This window comes from Equus asinus, chromosome 8, assembly GCF_041296235.1.
Source record: "Equus asinus isolate D_3611 breed Donkey chromosome 8, EquAss-T2T_v2, whole genome shotgun sequence".
In the NCBI taxonomy this organism is placed as follows: domain Eukaryota; kingdom Metazoa; phylum Chordata; class Mammalia; order Perissodactyla; family Equidae; genus Equus; species Equus asinus.
In genome coordinates this window covers 93843561-93863746 of record NC_091797.1, presented here as the reverse complement: position 1 = coordinate 93863746, position 20186 = coordinate 93843561, and the positions used below count along the sequence as shown (strand labels likewise).

The following is a 20186-nucleotide window of genomic DNA, read 5'->3' as shown; positions in this document are numbered from 1 at the left end:
GGGGTGGGGCCCGGACTCGATCCTGGAACAGAGCCCCCTCCCTCATGCTTCCCAAACTCGGGCCCGGGCGGGCAGCTCCACTCACCCTCAGCTCCAGAACCCCTTCCCGCTTCAGGCCGGACCCCAAGGGCCGGACCCTCGCCGGGGCCCCCGCGCCTCCTCTCGACACCCCGCCAACACCCTCACAGCCTGTGCGGCTTTCGTGCCAGATCTCGAGGCGGCGACCTGCCCGCCCCGGCCACAGAGCGCTCACCTGAGAGCCCGCGCCGCTCGGGTGGCTCCGCCCCGGGGCCCCGCCCCCTTCCCGCCCACCCGTCCCGGGCCGCTCTGGCCTGGCCTCCGCCTCATCTCGGTGTCCGCGCCACTTCCCCATCCGGGGCTTGTGCTGGAGGCGGGGCGTCGCGTGCGGCCTTTAGTTCCGGCTGTGGGCTGCGTTTCCTGCTTGCGCGAGGGTGACTGCTGGCTGTAGAAAGGAAGTTGTTTGGCTCTCAGACGTTCCGAAATAGATCCGAGCTCAAGAGCTTCGTTTTCGATTTGGTGGTACCCCTAGCGGGGCAGGCTCGGGCGAGTCTCCCCGGATCTATAAAGGGAATGTTATGGGCCCTCGCCTGGCCTCAGCGGGCTGCCAAGAGGCAAGAAATAATGTTTCGGCGTGAATGTTTGTAAAATGCAAAGGGCTGAGCACGTGCGACTTAGTGCGATGGCCTCTGCTGGGAAATACCCACTTTGGGAGACTTTTCAAATCCTACCAAACCCCAAATGACGTTCTGTGCCTCGGGTTATTGATAAGAGTAGCTACCATAGCTTTCACAGACATCCCTGTATAATTGTCACGTCCCTATTAGGTGGCAGATCCTATTTTATTTCACAGACAGGGAAACACGAAACTCCTCAACAGGAAGCGAGGTTGGATCCTGACCGGGTTGAATCCAACTTGGTTCCGAAGGCTGACCGTTTAACCAGCATCCTTATGTCACACCCAAGGGCTCAGCCTAAGCCCCTATCTATCAGGGCATCTTAGAGCTGTGTGGGCTGTGCCGGAAGCTGGGCAAGGGCGCCTGACAAGTTGCCAGCTCCCTGTAATTGACGTGTGGTTTTCAGAAAATTTCTGAGTGTTGGGAAAAAAAGCATGGCATACCACAGGGAGACTTGGGAGTGGACGGAGGGACCCCTGTGGCAAGATAAGTAAGAGCTTCCTTAAGCATCCATGCTTTTACTTTAGGATTCAGAAGTTAAATAATTATTTTTTTTATATTAAAGAAAAACATAATTAAGCGGATTGCAACAGTTAGAAAAATTTTCAGGGATAAAGTGTTAAATGTCAGAGACATTTTTATGTTGCCGGTTCAGGCGACACACCCAGATCCTGGGGCTGTTTTGTATCCTTAGCAGCCGTGGTCAGTGGGAAGTCCTTCCATCCCAGAGGGAGCTAATGGGATTCTCTCTCCCTGACCCTCAGGGGAATTTGATTTCTTCTCCTGAGAGATGTCCATAATTGGTGTCATATCTTAGAAATGGGAATGTTTCACTTTTTTAAAATTTATTTATTATTTTGTATGTGTGTTTGAGGAAGATTAGCCCTGAGCTAACATCTGTTGCCAATCCTCCTCTTTTGCTTAAGGAAGATTGTTGCTGTGCTAACATCTATGCTGATCTTCCTCTATTTTGTATGTGGGACACCACCACAGCATGGCTTGACAAGCGGTGTGTAGGTCCACACCCAGGATCCAAACCCATGAACCCAGGACCGCCAAAGCAGAGCACATGAACTTAACCACTACACCACCGGGCCAGCCACTTTTTAATTTGACAAAAACTTGGCAAATTTTGAGATTTTTAAAAATTGTCTAAAGCTGGTCAAGGTTGGGGAAGGCTGGAGTGGGTAGCTCCCAGAGTGGGGATCCAACAGCCATGGTTCTATGTCACTGTGCTACAACCACCTGCACAATTGCCTGTTTTTAGCTCTGTGGCTTTGCACAAGATACTCCTCTTTTCTCAAATTTCTCCTCTGTCAGATGGGAATAAAAAGAACATGTCCTTCCTCCTTCCCAAGTTGTTTGAGGGCCAAATGAGGTCAAGGACATGTTACACTAGGTCTTTGAAATTAAAATAATTTAAAGTGCTATACAAAGGTAGGGTATTATTAACTAACCAAGAGCATGGAATTCATCATGAAATTGGCTCTCCTTGACTTTTAGGGGATTGAATGATATATATGATGTTTCTTTTGGACCCCTTTGTGCTTAATACAGAGCTAGGAGTAGGGCTGGGACTAGGATGAGGTGGGGAAGGCTAGTGAGACACTGGCTTTAGGGAACAAAATGTTAAGGGTCCCAAAAAACTCAGTGAGCAAAATAAAGAATATTTAATATGGGACCAGCTGGTGGCACAGCAGTTAACTGCACACGTTCTGCTTCTGCAGCCCAGGGTTCACAGGTTCGGATCCCCGGTGCGGACATGGCACTGCTCAGAAGGTCATGCTGTGGTAGGCATCCCACATATAAAGTGGAGGAAGATGGGCATGGATGTTAGCTCAGGGCCAGCCTTCCTCAGCAAAAAGAGGAGGATTGGCAGCAGATGTTAGCTCAGGGCAATCTTCCTCAAAAAAAAAAAAAAAAAAAAGGACCCGCAACTATGTACCGGGGGGCTTTGGAGAGAAAAAGGAAAAAATAAAATCTTAAAAAAAAAAGAATGTTTAATGCAATTTTTTTTGCAGGAAGATTAGCCCTGAGCTAACATCTGCTGCCAATCCTCCTCTTTTTGCTGAGGAAGGCTGGCCCTGAGCTAACATCCATGCCCATCTTCCTCCACTTTATATGTGGGATGCCTACCACAGCATGACCTTCTGAGCAGTGCCATGTCCGCACCCGGGATCCGAACTGGCGAACCCCGGGCCACCAAAGCGGAACGTAGGCACTTAACCGCTGTGCCACCGGGCCAGCCCTGCAATATTTTTTAAGTCAAAATTAAGACCAAAAATCCACGTTTTTAAGTGAAGACAAGATCAATGATGCTGCTGTGTGGAATCATATTAGAGCCTGAGGCAAGAGAATAAACCTATTAATAATATTGGGTTTCTCTGATGCCCTTCTATAAGCATGTAGTTGCCTGAGAAAGTACTTGAGGATGTGGATACTGTGAATGTAGAAATGTTTTAAAGTGAATTTCTGATTAATTCATCCCAACAGCATCTGCTAGCTAATATATGAACTGTGCATGTACATGGACGATATATGGACTCATGCAGGCTGTGGACAATAGCGTTGGCACTTGAGTTTGTATATCTCCTGCCCTGACTAAAGCTGAGAAAAGCTCTGTCTCAGCCAAAATGGTCCACACACTGACTGGCTCAAAGATATCTTGATCAGAGAAGAGAAAATTAAAATGTCCCACAAACTTCCAAGCCTCTAGCTCACTAGTCAGCCAGGTTGATAAGGTTCAAGAAGAAACAGATTTCTTTGTTTAACACAAAGCTGTGTGATTTGGGGCAAATTGATTCTATTCTCGGGACGTCCTCAATTCCCTCTTGAATAAACATTCTTTTCCTTCCTTCAAATGTCTGTTGACTTAGTCTACTTGTGTGGGACACTGTGCTGGGTGCTGAGCATAGAATGATGAACAAAACGGACAAAGGTGGGAAGGGACAGACGATAAAGGAGTCAATAACGACATAAAACAAAGCAATCTCAGCTAGAGTTAAAGCTATGAAGAATTTAAAACAAGATGCTGTAAGGGAGCATCAAGAGGCAGATTTGTGGTCAGCGTGATTAGAAGGAGCAGGGGAGCTACAAGACCTGAAACACTGATTCCAGTTATAAAAAGATGTCTTGGGTTGCCAGAGTGAAAGCCAGGAGGCCCCCAGAGTTGCAGGCGTCCAGGCCAGGAAAATGATGGACTGGACCAGGGTGGTAGCAGTGGAGACACACTGGGCCCTGTGGCTCGTCAGGGCAGGGTCAGAAGGTACGTACCCCTTTAAGAGACCGGGCCGCAGGGGCGGGGTAGAGGGCCGCAAGGGCTAACCGAGGGCGGGACGTCCCACTGGGGAAGCACCGCCCCTAGGAGTGCGCGCGCGCTGTGCGGGGGCGGGACTTGGGCCAGCCCGCATGGCTGGCTTGGGCCCCGGATGAGGAAGTGCGGGAGGGGGGAACCATAGAGACGAAGAGGCGGCGACGGCCGGAGCGCCCCCGGGCTCTTTCGGCTCGGTAGGCTCAGGTAGACCTGGCGGCGACGGGGCTGCGGCTGCAGAGGCTGGGCTGGAGGGGCGAGCGCGGGCCGCGGAGCAGGCCTCAGGGTAAGAGGCCGGGGGCGGGAAGGCTTCGGGCGTAGCCGCCCACCGCACTCCACCCTGAGGGGGCCCTCCGCCGGGCGGTGCAGGCTGAAGGGAACCCGGGCCCCCAGCCCTCTCGGGGCACCGAAGGGAACCGAGGCTGCGCTGCGGGCGACGGAACGACCCGGGGAGAGGGAGGAGACCAGGCCCCGCGTCGCGAGGGGGAAACGGCTTCTCCGAGTCATGGCTCCGACGGGGAAGAGATACTCCTGTTCAACCTCGATACGCCGGGGGACCCCCAACTTCTCTCCCCCGGGAGGACGACGCCCCTTGTCGTGGGCGTACGCTCTTCCGCAGCTCCCGTGCATTTGTCAGCAGAGGGAGGCTCGCTCCCGCGGTACGAGAGGGCGATTCTTAACTTATTTTAAGGAGGGATAAAAGATAACCCCCAAACAAGACCTTTCCCCCGATTTGGTCAGCACCTTCCCCCCGCCCCCCCCAAGGTGGAGAGCGAGACTCAACTTGCCTAAAAGTGGCAGAGGGGATCTTCCTTCCCTGTGAAAAAGAGACTTAACCTCTCCTCTTTTATTTTTCACCTTTACCCCGAGATAGAGAGGAAGACCCTGAATTTACTTTATAATCTTGGAAGTCAGCCTTTCCCCCTCCCCAGTCATGTCCACGGAGGAAGCGTCGCTCCTCTTCTTCGCTCAAGTCTCTCAGTGTACAGAGAGCTCCTTTCCTTTGCACAATTAAGAGCATGGCGTTTGGAATGTGGTAGTGGCAAGCCTGGGTCTCCCACTTCGGATCTTTGTGACCTTGACTGATTGCTTAACCTTTCTCAGTCTCAGTTAGCACATCTCTAATTTGGGTACTCTTTTCGTAGAATTGTTGTAAGGGCTAAAGGAGAATTTGCGTAAGTGCTTAGTACGTAGTAACCTTTTGGGAAACTGTTACTGCTACTTAATTTGTTTTTTTTAAAAAGGAAACTAGTATCTTCCACAGAGAAACATTTTTCCATGCATGTCTCCTCCCATCCCCCTTCCCCTCCCCCCATCACAAGGGTTCAGCCCATCCTTTCTCACGAGAAAGGAGACTTTTCCCCTGGGGTGGAGAAAGAGGCACTTCTATTCCTTTTAGATCCTACTATACTCCCCAAATTAACAGAGTGGGCCTCAACTAGAATAATCAGGAAAAAAGACTTTGTTTTTGGAAACAGGTCTGTACTCCAAGAGGGAGAGAGACCTGATACCAGAAGCCAGCCTTTCTTTTGTCCAGAGAAACTATCACTTCTTCTTGACTGGGTTTTCTCCCACTCCCCCTACTTGGCTGTAGTGACGAAAATGCTTCCTTCTGCCTGCACACCCCTCTCCCCTAAAAAGGGAGATTCCAACTCTTCTCCTATGAAAAATAAGGCTCTATACCTTTGAGAGCAGGACTCTTTCCTGCCATATATTTAAAGTGGCACAGACGGTTTCTTTTCTTCTCTTCCTTTGAAAAAGAAATAAAAATCTTTGATGCAGCTAGTCTTTGTCAGTAGAAATCGGGAGCATTTTCTCTGTTTCACTCCTCATGTGGAGATAGATCCTTTTTCTACAGGCTCATAAAGAGGGAAAGGGAAACAGGGCTTGATGCTTTTGAGATTTCCTGTGCACTCCATGTTGAAGAGCTGGGCCCTGTTTAGTATATGGACTTCCTTGCCGCACTTTCAGTTTGTCTAGAGATCTTGTTAAGATTCTTCTTTCTCTGTCCCTCAAGAAGAGGCCCCTTCTCCGAATTCTTTCACGCAGGGATTGGCTACAGTGTCCGAATCTTTGGAAAAGAAAGGCCCTTTCTCAAGGTGAAAGGAGTATTGGGAACCTCTGAGGGGCCTGATCATTATTGTGAGTATTGTCCCTTGACACAAGTGTGGCAGCCCCAGTTCTTTAAGAGCAGGCCCTTTGCATTGGAATTAAAAGGAGGGGAGACCTCCAGACTCGGGATTATTGAGGCACATGGTTTTCTGTTCTGCTGTTTTCTTTGTTTGATTTTTTTTTTTCTATTTTTTGCCTATTGCTGTGAACTTTGTACCCCCAGAACTTTTGTTTTGTGGAGTATCTGAACAACTAAAGTAAAAGTTGCCACTTTGTCAGGTTTTTAGTCTTATAAAATGTGTGCTAAAGAGATTGAGAGCTGCAATGTTAATCTTTCACTGGTAGTTTGATTTTTGTTGATTTTTTTCCCTTGCTTTTGTTATTTGGTGGGGTAAGAATTAACACTGCCAGATTGCCTGAAGACTCACTGAAGAAAAGCTCTCCCCCTTTTTGTATGGAAAGTGTTCTTAAATTAGCCCTTGAATACTTGCAGTGGGGATTAGTCTGAGCTCTGTGCCACCATTGTTGGTGTCTATAGGTGTACTTTCCTGAAACAAAGAGAAATAGAAAAGTTATCATTTAGAGTCAGGGAGTTTTTATGGATGGCAGGACCTTTTGAGATTATTTTGTTTAACTTGTTTATTTTACATGTGAAAAACAAGCCCAGGAAAGTGAAATGACACGCTCAAGGCCATGCAGCTACCAGGATAGGGACCCTGGTCTCCTGACTTGGAGAGCAGCACCTAGCCTGCTTCCCAGGACTGCTTCCACGTTGAAACAGAAACATCTTGAGATGATTGTTCTCAATTCAAAAGAATTTCTTCTTTTATTGGAATAACTTTATTGCATACTCCCTATAAATATCAGGCTTATTTTTTCTGGAATAAATCCGTTCCCTAAACCGTCTAATTCTTATTTGTGTTATGGTAAAGATGGCAAGCCTGTAGCAGCTGGCAAGAGTTGTTTGTGAATCTATGGTTTATTTTTGCTTATGCTTCAAACTACATAATTACTTGGTGTCCTAACCCAATAGGTTGGTTATAAATCATTAGTAAGGATTAAGCTGTAAATCCTGTCTTCATTTTATAAGCTTGTGTTACTGACTCTTTTCTCTTAGTTCAAGTTTATTTAACACTTTAATGTAAAAACTTTTATTATTGAGACAGAGAGCTGGCTTTTGGAAAGATACTGATAAAATAAAGGGATATTGCACTTACCAGTTATTCTTCATTGCTACGTATTTGGATCTTGGGAAATAATGTTTTAAAAATGTTTTTAATGTAAGGAATATATACTTATTGTAAAAAAAAAAAAAGTGCGACATAACAAATAGGTCATTCGTGATCCTATCACCCAGGCTAACACTTAATATTTGGCTTATGTTATTTCAAACATTTTTCCTACTTGCAAACATATTTTACCAAAACAAAAGAGTTCTGATGTTTATTTAGTTTGATAAACTGTCCCAGGCGGCTTTCTATGTAGAGGTATATTTCTACACTGTCATTTTTAATTGCTCCATTGTATTCAGAAATTTAGTTTTAAAGAACTTGAATGTCTTGTTAATATTTCATTCTATTTCTGCAGTCTTGTGGCATTACCAATATTTTGATAGATGGCTAAAATAAGAGTTTGGTGATGCAAGCAAGTGAGCTGAGAGTCATTTTAATCTGCTACTTTAGGCTTGCATCTAAATATTACTTCATCTCTGATGGTTCCAGCCAAGGCACTCAGCTGTTCTTGGTAATTCAACTGTAGATACTGCTCAGAAACTTGAGGACCCAAGATTGGGCTGGGAGAAAAAGGAGAGAGTGTCTGTTTTGGTTTGATAGTCAATGTGCCTAGTTGTTTTACAGGCTGAAATTCTTAGAATTATGTCTCTACCAAACAAGAGTATCAAGAGATGATAGCATTGTGGTGTTTGTCTTTTGTAAATTGGAAGTTATCTTTTGATGACCAAAGCTTTAAAATTCTGTATTGGCCAATTCCAGTTTACTGTGTGGATGGAAGCATAGAGAAGGAAAGGTAATGGTACTATTTTCCCTGAGGAATATTTTGAGCTGTTTTGTGTGATTATCAATATTACCCCTTCATGATAAAGATCTGTTTAGTAAATCTGTATTTGTGCATGATCCTGTGTTTGGAACAAAATCTTGAATTAGACCTATGGGGATGGAAAGTTGTGGGATTTATTAGAGACACTGTGGGAGGTGAGTCCTTAGGCTACAAGTGCTAACTGAACGGCAAGTGGAAGGTCTGATATGGTTATATCTGAGGATTCAAGTCTGAGCTCTAGGATAGTGGGAGGTGCCATTACTGAGAGAGAGAGAGGGAGAGAGGCAACAGAATCAAAAATAAGCTTGTAAGTTTACTGAGGGCATCTTATTCGTCCTTGTTTCTCGCAACTGTTTGCATGTAGTAAGACTCAATTATTCATTGGGTTGAGTGGGCTCTATTTTAGACATGTTACGTTTGGGGGGTGCCGTCCTTGTGAGTGGAAACATAGGTTAGGAACTTGAGAATAGGTTGGGCTTAGGAACAGGTTTCTTTTTTTTTTTTTTTTAATCAGCCTTATTAAGATATAATTCACATACCATACAATTCACCAATTAAGTTGTACAATTCAGTGGTTTTTCACATAGTCACAGAGTTGTGCAACCATCCCTACAATCAATTTTAGAACATTTTTATTGGTCCCAAAAGAAACCGTCCATTGGCAGCCACTCCCTAGTTCTCCCCCCTCCCTGCACTAAGCAACCACTAATCCACTTGTGACTGTAGATTTGCCTGCTCTGGACATTTCATATAAATGGGATCTTATAATATGTGGTCTTTTGTGACTGGCTTCTTTTGCTTACTATAGTGTTTTCAAAGTGCATCCATGTTGTATCACAAATCAGTACCTCATTCCTTTTTATGGCCAAATAATATTCCATCATATGGATATACCACATTTGGTTTATCCTTTCATAGTTGTGGGACATTTGTATTGTTTTTACTTTTTGGCTGTTGTGAATAGTGCTACTATGAACATTGGTGTACTAGTTTTTATGTGGAATAGTATTTTTTTCATATATACCTAGCAGTGGAATTGCTAGGTCATGTGGTCACCTATGCTTAAAGGGACAGTTTTGCGTGATCCTCGTAGCAGAAAGGCTGCAAGAAAAGATGAGGTCATCAAAAAAGTGAAACCTGACAATGAAGACATGTCAAAGATTAAACTTTTGAGAACACCCACACCTCAGTGGTGGGCACAGGGAAAGGAGCTCTTGAGCACAAGCTGGCAGAGTGACCCACGGAGCTGATATCCATCAACTAACCTGCTCTTTTATGGTATCCTTTCCTGCACTTATTCTTCTGGTCTATATGTGGTGTGACAACCAAAAGCTGGATTGTGTCTGTTATTGGGAAAGGGAAACTGAACCTAATTAAAATTGAGGACTTCCTACCTTTTTTTGATGTCAAATAGCAATTCCACTTTAGCTGTTAACCTCCACATACACAGACACACATGCACAGACTAAATGGCCTAAAATCTAAAGTGCCCCTAGAAATATCCAAGAGTCAGAGAAAGGGGAAGATTGTATCTTCAAGAAGGATGCATTTCCTCTCAGTGCTGTTGATGGGTCTCACTTGATTCTTGCCGTACTCCTGTAACAATAGTTTTTCTCTCCTTGCTTCATTTTTTATTTCAAGTTTCTTCATCAACCCTCCTGTGTTACCTAAACTTTATAGACCAGCAATCTGATGTCCTGTAATTTCTAGTATTTAAATTAGTAGTGTAATGTTATATCCTTATACCTTTGGGCAGGGCTCCTTCAAAACATTAAGGACACCCAGTGGATGAAAGCATAGGAACGTGAGTAAACCACCCAAAATATCCTTTCCTGTGAGCATTTTGGCCAAAGGGATTTGCCATCCATACCTCAGATATATCCTTGTTATGAACTCCAAGTTACCAGATATTTCACATCTTCTCTCTTCTCTTGTTAGGATCAGGGAAAGCGTCAAGATTGGAAGCGTGTAGTATCTTATTTTGTTAACCAATTTCCACCCTGATCAGGGCAAAGTGGATTTTGTTGTGGAGACTGCACACATTTGGTAGAGTAAAATGGAAAAGTTACTAGCTAGGAAACCCTAGTTCTGAGTGTACCATTCCCTAGCTGCATGTATGTGTGTTTTTGACTACTTTATTTTTATTTTATTTTTAAGATATTATTGTCACTTTTTTTTTAAAGATTGGCACCTGATCTAACAACTGTTGCCAATCTTGTTTTTTTTTCCTTCTTCTCCCCAAACACCCCCAGTACATAGTTGTATATTCTAGTTGTGAGTGCCTCTGGTTGTGCTATGTGGGATGCCGCCTCAGCATGGCCTGATGAGCAATGCCATGTTCACGCCCAGGATCCGACCCGTGAAACCCTGGGCCCCTGAAGTGGAGCGCACGGACTTAACCACTTGGCCACGGGGCCAGCTCCTGACTACTTTAATAATATAGTGTTATGAACTACTTACATATACATATTTTAGCAAATAGCTCATGTTTCCACTACCCAATACAAGAAGTAAAATGTTACCAACACTTTGGAATCCCCCTGGGTATCCCCCCTCCTTCCTCTCAGTTGACCATGTAATATTTTAGGCAGATCTCTTCTAACCTCTTCAGGTGTGGTGGTAAGATCTATAATGGGGAGATGACAGCTGCCGTACTTAGCTCACAGGGTTGTTGTGAGAATCAAATGAGTAGTGTCTGTGAAGGCGCTTAGAAAATCTCAAGATGCCAAATAAAAATCAGGAAGGATTCTGCTAAGAGCTAATTTAGTAGTGTAGATACAGCTCAAGTGTTTGGTAAACAGTAAAGAGGTGGAATTCTGTTTTCTCTGTATCTTCTTTCATAGAGAATTCTTCCTGAGGAAAAGTCAGTGTATCAGATTCTTCACAGTCCCTCAGTACCTATTCATTCAACAAATATTTACTGAGTACCTACTGTGTGTCCAGCACCTATTCTAGGCAGTGAGGATATAGCAATAATGCCATGAAAACAAATAGAAAACGGTCTTTTTCTTCTAATTCATGTCAGGTCTATCATTGGATGCTTAGCCAAATCTTTCATCTTCATTTGCTCGTTCTCCAGATTTAAGTTGAGAATTGCTCATAAAGCAGTATTTGATTTGAGGTTAGACAGATGACTATTAAAGTATTTCTTTTTTCACAAGTTCACAGCCTAAAGGATTTTTTGGTGCCAGATAACGCCGGCATTTGAGGTAGAATTTTTGTGCTTAGTTTAGCCAGTTTGAGCTGAGACCCTTCTTCCACCCTACAAGGTTTTAAACTTTTATCCCTTCCTTTGATTTGTGTCAGGGTGAACCGTTTGATGTAAAAGACTTGACTCCATAATCTGCATCTGCCCTAATGCTGTCATCCGGAGTAGAGACTCAGCCAGTTCCACTTGATTCCTCCATGTCTGCCGTGGTACAGGAATTATACTCGGAACTCCCAGTAAGTGTCTCCAAAGAGCTTCATGCTGACCCTGAGCCAAGTGTGATTCCAGATGTAAAACCCGGAGCCTCAAGCTCTCTTATAAGTCAGAGTAGGGCAGTGCCCTTGGAGCTGCAGAGGACTCCTGCGGAAAGTTGTTGTGAAGAAGCCTCTGAGACCTTGGATCATGGGGGTGCGCCTGGGCGGTGTGGGCTGGTGGACTCCACGGCAGCAGGTTCTATGGCTTCTGGGATCTTGGATAGGGAAGAAAAAAACAAAAGCATGGAGCTAAAGGTCTTCAGAGATCGAGGGGACCAGGCGGAAATTGTAAGAAACCCCTGTGAGGGAGCAAAGGAAGACCCATGCCAACATTCCACAGCTGCTGAAGAAAAGATCAGCCCAAGTCAGGTAAGAAATGAGATCTTGATTCAGATGAGTCAAGTGTGAATGACAGCTTTCCAGGTAACACTTCACATGATAAAATACAGATGCTGGCAGGTACCTTATGATTTCTTCTTAAAACATTTCCAAAATGTTGATTTTGATGTTAACTTTTTTTTGATAATCTTTTAAACATTTGTGTCATATCAGACACTTGAAGAGAGGAAGTGCTTATCTAATGAAAGTGTCACTTCTCTGAAGCAGCTACTGTATATGGAATGTTGAGTCTCTTTGTGATAGTCATATGGTATTTCTGCATCTGATGTTAAGAAATGATGTTTACTCATTCCTTAAGTTTTGGTAGTGTCATGATTAGGGTGGAGTGAGATGTCACAGAGATATCTTTGAAGGAGGCTTTTGACCCAGGTAGGGCTTCATAATGTGGATACTCTAGAGGGATCTCCGTATTTTAGAAGCTGGTCCTTGGCTTTGCAGGTCCAGAAACTTAATCTTTATTTTTTAGTACATCGGAGGTGATGATCTCCAAAGGATAGACTTCTGCTAACTCATTTCATGAGAGGCTGGAGTATAAATCAGAAAGCCCATTTTTTAGTTAATACACAATGAAAAGTGGAATCGTTACTTGGTAGGACATGGGAAATCAGATCTCTCTCTGAGTAAGATGGGTTATTTAGGGGAGACTAATGGTTAATGAGCTGTGATAGCCTGATGGACCCAAATCCCTAAAGGAATATACCTAAGTGGACTGGGCATCTTGAATGGTGCCTTACACCAGGGGTCAGCAGACTTTTTGTAAAGGGCTGCATAGTGAATATTTTAGGCTTTGCAGGCCATATGGTCTCTGTTGAAACCACTCAGCTGTACCACTGTAGCATAAAAGCTGGCTAGACAATGCATAAACCAATCAGTGTGGCTGTATTCCCATATTTATAAGTATATGGCTGACCTACAGGCTGTAGTTTGCCAATCCCTGCTCTAGACCCACTAATAACTTCATATTCTCTGGGTTTCTTGGACTGGGCTCCATTCCCTACCTGATAAATACATCATTTCTTTACACAGGTTACAGGGTAATTGATTGTTGTTGGTAGGCTGCATATATTGACCATAATTAGGAATGGGTAAATGATTATGTAATAGTAACTAAGTAGCATGATATCCAGTTTTATGTTATGATGATTTATCTTTAAAAATATGGTTAAATAAGTGAAGTAACAGACTCAGGACTGAAAGTTTCTTACTTCTTGATATGGTGGGCTGAGTCTAACAAGATGAAAAGTTTCTTTCTTTTTCTTTTTCTTTTTTTTTTTTTGAGGAAGGCTGCCCTGAGCTAACATCCGTGCCCTTCTTCCTCTACTTTATATGTGGGATGCCCACCACAGCATGGCTTAGTCAAGTGGTGCCATGTCCGCACCCAGGATCCGAACCGGCGAACCCCAGGCCGCCAAATCAGAACGGGCACGCTTAACTGCCATGCCACCAGCCTGGCCCCTGAAAAGTTTCTTAATGTAATATTTGATATAAAATTAAAGTATGTGATGTATATATATGAAGTATAATAATGGACACAACATAACACTCATACTTGTGTACGTATACACACACACTCATACCATCCAACCTAAGAACTAGAAGATTACCGTCTCTCTTCTCCTTTTCTTTTCTTTTTTAATTTTTTTAAGATTTTACTTTTCCTTTTTCTCCCCCCCGGTACATAGTTGTATATATATTTTTAGCTGTGGGTCCTTGTGGTTCTGGCATGTGGGATGCTGCCTCGGCATGGCTTGATGAGCAGTGCCATGTCCGTGCCCAGGATCCGAACCAGCGAAACCCTGGGCTGCCAAGCGGAGTGCACGAACTTAACCACTCGGCCACGGGGCTGGCCCCCTCCCTTCTCCTTTTTTAAACCATCCCCTTCCTTCCTTCCAACTCTGCTAGAGGTAAATACTACTTTGAATTGTGTAAAGCAAAATGAAATTTAGTATATAAAAATGTAAGATTTTGTACTTGGTTCCAAAAGGTGATCTCCACAAGTGAAAAAAGGTTGAAGTATTTTTGGAGAAACAGAAGACCTGCAGGTTTTGGTTCATCAGTTAGAACTGATTTGTGGTGTGGCCGCCGAGGAAAGCCAGTTTGCTCTTAATATACATGTACAGAAATGTGTTCCCTGGACCGAGAGGTGGTGGCCATGCTCTGTTGTGTGTTGTTAGCCTACAGCCAGAATATCACACTCGCAGGCCCTTCTCCCCTCAGCACTGACATGAGCTCAAGATGCTGGGGCGATAGGGTGCAGAGGGAAGCAAGGAATGTGTCAGTGTTGGGGTTCCTGACCAAAGTGGATCCTGTCTCCTCCCTCTTCCCCACACTAAGCCTGGTGTCATATGTGGGAGGAGTATAGAAAACCAGGAATGTATGCATGGGTAAGAGTTCACACTAAGGACAAAACCTGAAAAAAACACCATTGCAGCCTGTTTGCTGGGGGTATCTTCCTATGAAAGAGAGGTAAGGGAAGCCTTCCAGGATTTGGAGGGCTGTCAAGCAGAATGGTTCTCTTGCACACAGTTAGACTTGGTGGGAGACACAGGGCAGTGGTGGCCTGAAATCGTTCTCAGGTCACAGGGCCCTTTGGAAATCGGAATGAATGCAGGAGGTCTCAGAAAAGCAGACATACCATTTCAGAAGGTTTGCAGAGCCCAGACATCCTTGGACCTCAAGATAAGAACTCTTGCTAGATTGACAAAACATTACAAACACAGTCAAAAGACAACTGGCAAATTAAGAGAACATATTTGCAACATATATCAGATAAAAAGCGTATATCTAGAGATATATAAAGAACTCGTAAGTTGAATGAAAAACCCAATAGAAAAATGGAGGAAAGACTTGAATAGATAATTCACTCTGTGTATATTGTGTGTGTATTGTGCTTAAACACAAGAAGAGATGAGCAACCTCATTCATAATTAGAGATGCAAATTTAAACAACTCGTGATACCACTTTTTACCTGTCAGATTGGTGAAAATGAAAAATTGTGACAACATATCTAGTCAGGAAGACTGAAGAAAAAGATATTCTCACGCATTGCTGGTGGGAATGCACAGTGATACAACTTTTCAGAAGAGGAATTTGGCTATACCTGACAAAACTACTTGTGACCTGACCTGTTGACCCAGCACTCTCATTTCTAGGTATCTACCCTGAAGATACACCTCCAACAGCCTTGCATATAAAAATACATATATGCAAGGTTATTCTTGGAAGCATTATTTATTATTGCAAAATATTGGAAACAACCTAAATATCTACATACAGGAGAGAGGTTGAATAAGCTATGGTATATAAACATCCACACATGGAGCATTATGCAGCCATAATAAAGAATGAAGGTCTCCGCTTACTGATGGGGAGTGATTTCCATGTGTGTCAGGGGTCCCCAAGACCACCTCCAGATTTGGTGATTCACTAGAATTCCCAGGACTTGGCATATGGTCATGTTTACAGCTCAGATTAGTTACAGTGAAAGGATGTAAAGCAGTCAGCAAACAGAAGAGAGGCATGGGACAAAGTCCAGAGGAAATCAGGTGCTAGCTTCCAAGAGTCCTCTCCCAGTGTAATGACACATACTTAACTTTCTCCAGGAACACATTGTGACAACACATGTGTAATGTTGTCTACCATGGAAGCTTGTTAGAGCCTGAGGTTTTTTACTGGGGACTGGTCACATCAGCACCCTCTGCCTGACACGTCAAAATTCCAGACTTCCAGAAGGACAGCAGATGTTCAGCATAAACCACATTGTTGTTTAGGTGCAGTGAGCCACTCTTAGCATTAGGGAATGTTAGAAACACTCCTGAAATCTAAGTTGCCAGGTGCCAGCCAAGGCCACCCTTGCAAGCAGGCCTTTCCAAGGATCACAGTCAGGCCTGCTACATTGACACTTGTCTGCAAACTAGGATACACTATTAAGTGAGAAGAGCAAAGTGCAAATAATTATCTACAGTATCCTCCTTTTGGTTCAAGAAAGAAGAGGTGAGCCAGCCCTGATGGCTTAGTGGTTAAAGTTTGGCACGCTCCGCTTTGGTGGCCTGCGTTTGGTTGCTGGGTGAGGAACACCACCACTTGTCTCTTGGTAACCATACTGTGGTGGCAGCTCACACAGAAGAATGAGAAGGACTTACAACTAGAATATACAACTGTGAACTCCAGCTTTGGGGAGGGTAAAAAAATAATAATAAATAAAAGAAAGAGGAGGAAATAAGCAAGTATACAAGTAATTGCTTATTTGTATAAAGCATACACACGTGTACACACAGGAAAGATAAACCAGAAAATGTTTGGTTTCCTCTAGGGAGCTGGTGGGGGCAGGGTGGAAAGAAATGGAAATGGGATAGAAGGGACAGGAGGAAGTGACACTTCTCTGAGCATATGTAACATTTTAGTAAATTTGTTTTTCACAGGGGTGTGGCTTAGCAATCGCTAAACTACTTTATGTGTATTCTAGGATTGAGTGAATTGATCAATATTATTGTGGATAATGAGAGCCTCGTTTCTCACTGACAAATTCCAAATAGATGAGGGGAGGGGTGTTACTAGGAGGAACCGTGTGGTGTGGAATTGGAATTGGAGTTAGCAGTATGAATTTAGGGTTTTTAATATATACAGATAGATACATAAACATTTACTAAACTGTGTTATTCTTTGTTGGATTTAGTCTTAAAGTATATAGTCAAAATAACGTTTTCCACAGTTACTTGAGTTACTTTTCTTCTCCGTTCCCCCACCCTTAGCGTGGTTTTATTATTCGTCTGTGTGGGTGTAGGAGACAGGGCCTAGAAGCAGTGATGCCTCATAGCAATGAGCACACCTAGCACCCAGCTCTTGGTTTCTACATAACATCTTCCAGTTAAAGGAACCAGACTCTTTGGAGAAATGCTGTTCTAGGGCTGGCACAGGGAAAAATACAAGATAAGCCTGGACAGTTTGTGGTGAATTGCTCAGAAAATTATGGGGACGTATCAAAAGGACACAGGAGCCAACTTGAAGGGAGTCCCAGTGGCCAAAACTGGGATGATTTGAGCTTAAAATAAATAATGATAGTAATGAATTATAACCCGTAGAACTAAACAAATATGAGCCCATGCTGATATAAAATAATTGAATAAATAACTTGGAAAAAGAAAGCTCTTAAAGAATTCCAAATAATAAATATAGAAGGAATGATAGAAATAAAAAAATCATCATCTGGCAGCCATCACAGTAGTAATCATCTCCAGCAAGAATCATCAATGGATGTTAAAACTAGTGGCTAAAAGTTTCAATGAGAAATAAATATTTACATAGTCTCAAGATATCTCCCCACAAGATACTTAGTAATTACAAAGAAGAAAATAACTTCACAGTGGAGAAATTTGGCAGACCCCCTCCCCCCGCCCCCGAACCAAGTAATGGAAGTTCACCTGCCCAGGAATGAGACACCCCAACACAATGAGCCTCCTGAGAGGATGCACCGAGAAGAACCGGCATGCTCCTGTGGGATTCCTGCCCCCAAAATGCCTAACCAGAATCTGGTCATGAGGAAATATCAGACAAATCCAAATTGAGGGACTTTCTTTCCAAAAGTGTCAAAGTCATGAAAGATGAATACCTAGAGAACTATCTCAGTTTAAAAGAGACTAAGGAGATATGGTGACTAAATGCATCATGGATTGGATCCTGGTCCCGAAAAAGGACGTTGTGGAGCCATTAACAAGATTTGAATGAGAGCTGTAGATTAGTTAATAGTATTATATTGATATTAATAATTGTGCTGTGTTTATTTCAGATGTTAACATTAGGGAAAGCTGGATGAAGACCATACAGGAAATTTTTTAAACAATATTTGCAAGGTTTCTTGTACATATTTAAATATAAAACATTTAAAATTTGAAAATATAATAATAGTAAAAGAGAAGCTCTTCTTGCTAGAGGGAGACAGAATTTAATATGAGAGGTATTTTTTAACAGCTAGACCAGAGTAGAAATGGATTAGGTTGCTCAGGGAAGTTGTGTTTATGAAGAGGTTGGGTGACTGTATGTCAGGAATATAGCCAAGAGTGTTCCAGTTTGAACAAGCAACCTCAGAGGTGTTTTTTTCCATCCTGAGATTCTGTGACTTTTGTAGTAGTCTTTGGTTTGCCTTTAGCAGCATTCTACCAAGTTCTTTTCCTTCAGCTGTTCCTCATCTCAAACCAGCAAGAGGCCCACAATCAGGCACTGGCTCAGGTTTGGGGAAGAGTACTCAAAGATGACTACTTACCCACCCTTCTCTGTTTCCTGGACGAAAATGTCAAGGCAGAAAAGGCTTCAGTGGAGCACAGCTCCACTTAGAAGAACTTGCTGTAATTGTGAAAGATGGCCACCTAGGGTTTCCAGGCATGTGTTGCATGAGTTGAATGAATTTAGCTAAGTTAGATCTGCTTGATGAATTTCCCAGTTCGTGGAGAAGAACTACACCAATATTTAGAATTAGAGGTTTACACTTTTCTATATCTTGGACGCTGATGACACCTAAACTGGTTTTGTTAAATATTCATTTCATTTCTCTTGAAGTCATTATAGGTTTGTTGTTGTTAAAAGAAAAACAACAAAATACATGTTTTATGAAGCAATTTGTTTTAAAATGTTAGTCTTAACATTTTTTTTACCTTTTTAAATTATTTAAAAATACATATAACATAAAATTTACCATTTTAATGATTTGTAAGTGTACAGTTCAGTGGAATTAAGTACACTCACATTGTTGTGTAACCATCACCACCATCTGTCTCCAGAACTCTTTTCATCTTCCCAACCGAAACTCCATATCCATTAAACAGTATCTCCCTGTTACCCCCTCCCCTCGGCCCCTGGCACCCACTATTCTCTTTTCTATCTGAATTTGACTGCTCTAGGTACCTCATATAAGTGGAATCGTAGAGTCTTTGTCCTTTTGTGACTGCACTTAACACTTTTTTAAAGATCCACTTAAAAAGTTAAATATTCCAATCATGAAATATTTCAGTCATGAAAAAAACAGCAAAAAATAGTTCTTTCTTGCCTTAGGATTGTGTCAGAAAGGTATACAAACTTGTTTTAACTAATTTTGTGCTTTGATCGGGGACACTGTTATTGGGGAGGGGAGAAGAAAGGCGAAAAAGAAGGAGGGGAAAGTATCAGAACAGGCGCAGAGGCAGGGACAGCTGCAGAGCCGACTGAATGGTGAAAGAATGCATTCAGTTCTGAACTCCACGCTTGTAGGAGAGAGATCAAAACTGTGGTGCATGCAAAGGTTACCAGCCAGGATGAGGAAAAGACTGGTCTTAAGAATAAGATATAAAGAAAGAGATGGGTATGTGACATTCCAAACAGATGATTTAATGTTGAAAACTATACTGTGCTTGGTTTTTGTTTATTTGCTTTTCTTGGTGCTTGATATAAGCTGTAGGGTGTTTAAGTTTTTATTTTTATTTTTATTTATTTTATTTTTTCTCATAGTGGTAGATCTACCTGGGTTGAATGTGTTGTAAAAGCTTTGGTTCCACGATGCAATACTCTATTCATACTAAACACAGACACAGAAAAAGTTCTGAATTGTCTGTTAGCTGTAACATATGAAGGCTCAGTATACATTTTTTTAACAGATCTTTTAAGGTATCATCTGGACAAGGGACATCAAATAAGGAGGCACAGTGGCTATTGATCATTTGAAGTATGTTATGGTGTTGGAGAAACTTGTTTTTTAATGGCATGTTCATAAAAGACCCAATCTCGTGCAATTTTTATGACTTTACTTAAATGAAAGGCTTGCACTGTGTCCATTCAACTTACTTCTCACCCTAAGAGTCTGTGATCCTAAGGGAATTTGCAGTAATGTGAAGGAGCTTGCTGTTTGTTTAAAAGAAAATCTTGCTGGAAAGAATTCATTTTCAGTGATTTAAAGGTGAAAAAATATGAACGTCACACTTTCAGTAATAAAATCGGTGGCCATAAGCTGTTCTGTGTTTGCCAGGGCACTGTTGTCCCCACAGTGATGGTTTGCCCGTGGTTCTCATCTCATGTCATTAACAGTGTGTGAGAGAGAAGTGCCCAAAGCACACGTGGTGTATTGCTGAGATTTAAGGTAGAACTTCCTCCTAATTATTGTAGCAGTTCTCTTAGATAATTCATTGTG

At 42.8% G+C, this 20186-nt stretch overlaps 2 protein-coding genes across 26 annotated transcripts in view; one reads left to right on the top strand and one right to left on the bottom strand.

Annotated features, from left to right (window-relative positions):
• DEPDC5 (DEP domain containing 5, GATOR1 subcomplex subunit) overlaps positions 1–309 on the bottom strand; it is a 117205-nt gene extending 116896 nt beyond the window's left edge. For 10 of the 17 annotated variants that reach the window (XM_044775527.2, XM_044775530.2, XM_044775532.2 and 7 more), the window contains exon 1: positions 86–309. The gene's annotated coding sequence lies outside the window, so the exon portion shown is untranslated. The remainder of the gene's footprint in view (positions 1–85) is intronic. The other 7 variants (XR_011505446.1, XM_044775528.2, XM_070516450.1 and 4 more) reach the window with 2 other exon arrangements.
• A 3790-nt stretch (positions 310–4099) lies between these two features.
• Positions 4100–20186, top strand: part of PRR14L (proline rich 14 like) — a 63054-nt gene continuing 46967 nt past the window's right edge. Inside the window, exons 1-2 of one of the 9 annotated variants that reach the window (XM_014834256.3) lie at positions 4100–4291; positions 11479–12003. In XM_014834256.3, coding sequence (XP_014689742.3) covers positions 11530–12003 — 474 coding nt within the window. In that variant the 5' untranslated portion in view covers positions 4100–4291; positions 11479–11529. Of the gene's footprint in view, positions 4665–11478; positions 12004–20186 lie in introns of all 9 variants that reach the window. The other 8 variants (XM_044775534.2, XM_044775537.2, XM_014834280.3 and 5 more) reach the window with 8 other exon arrangements.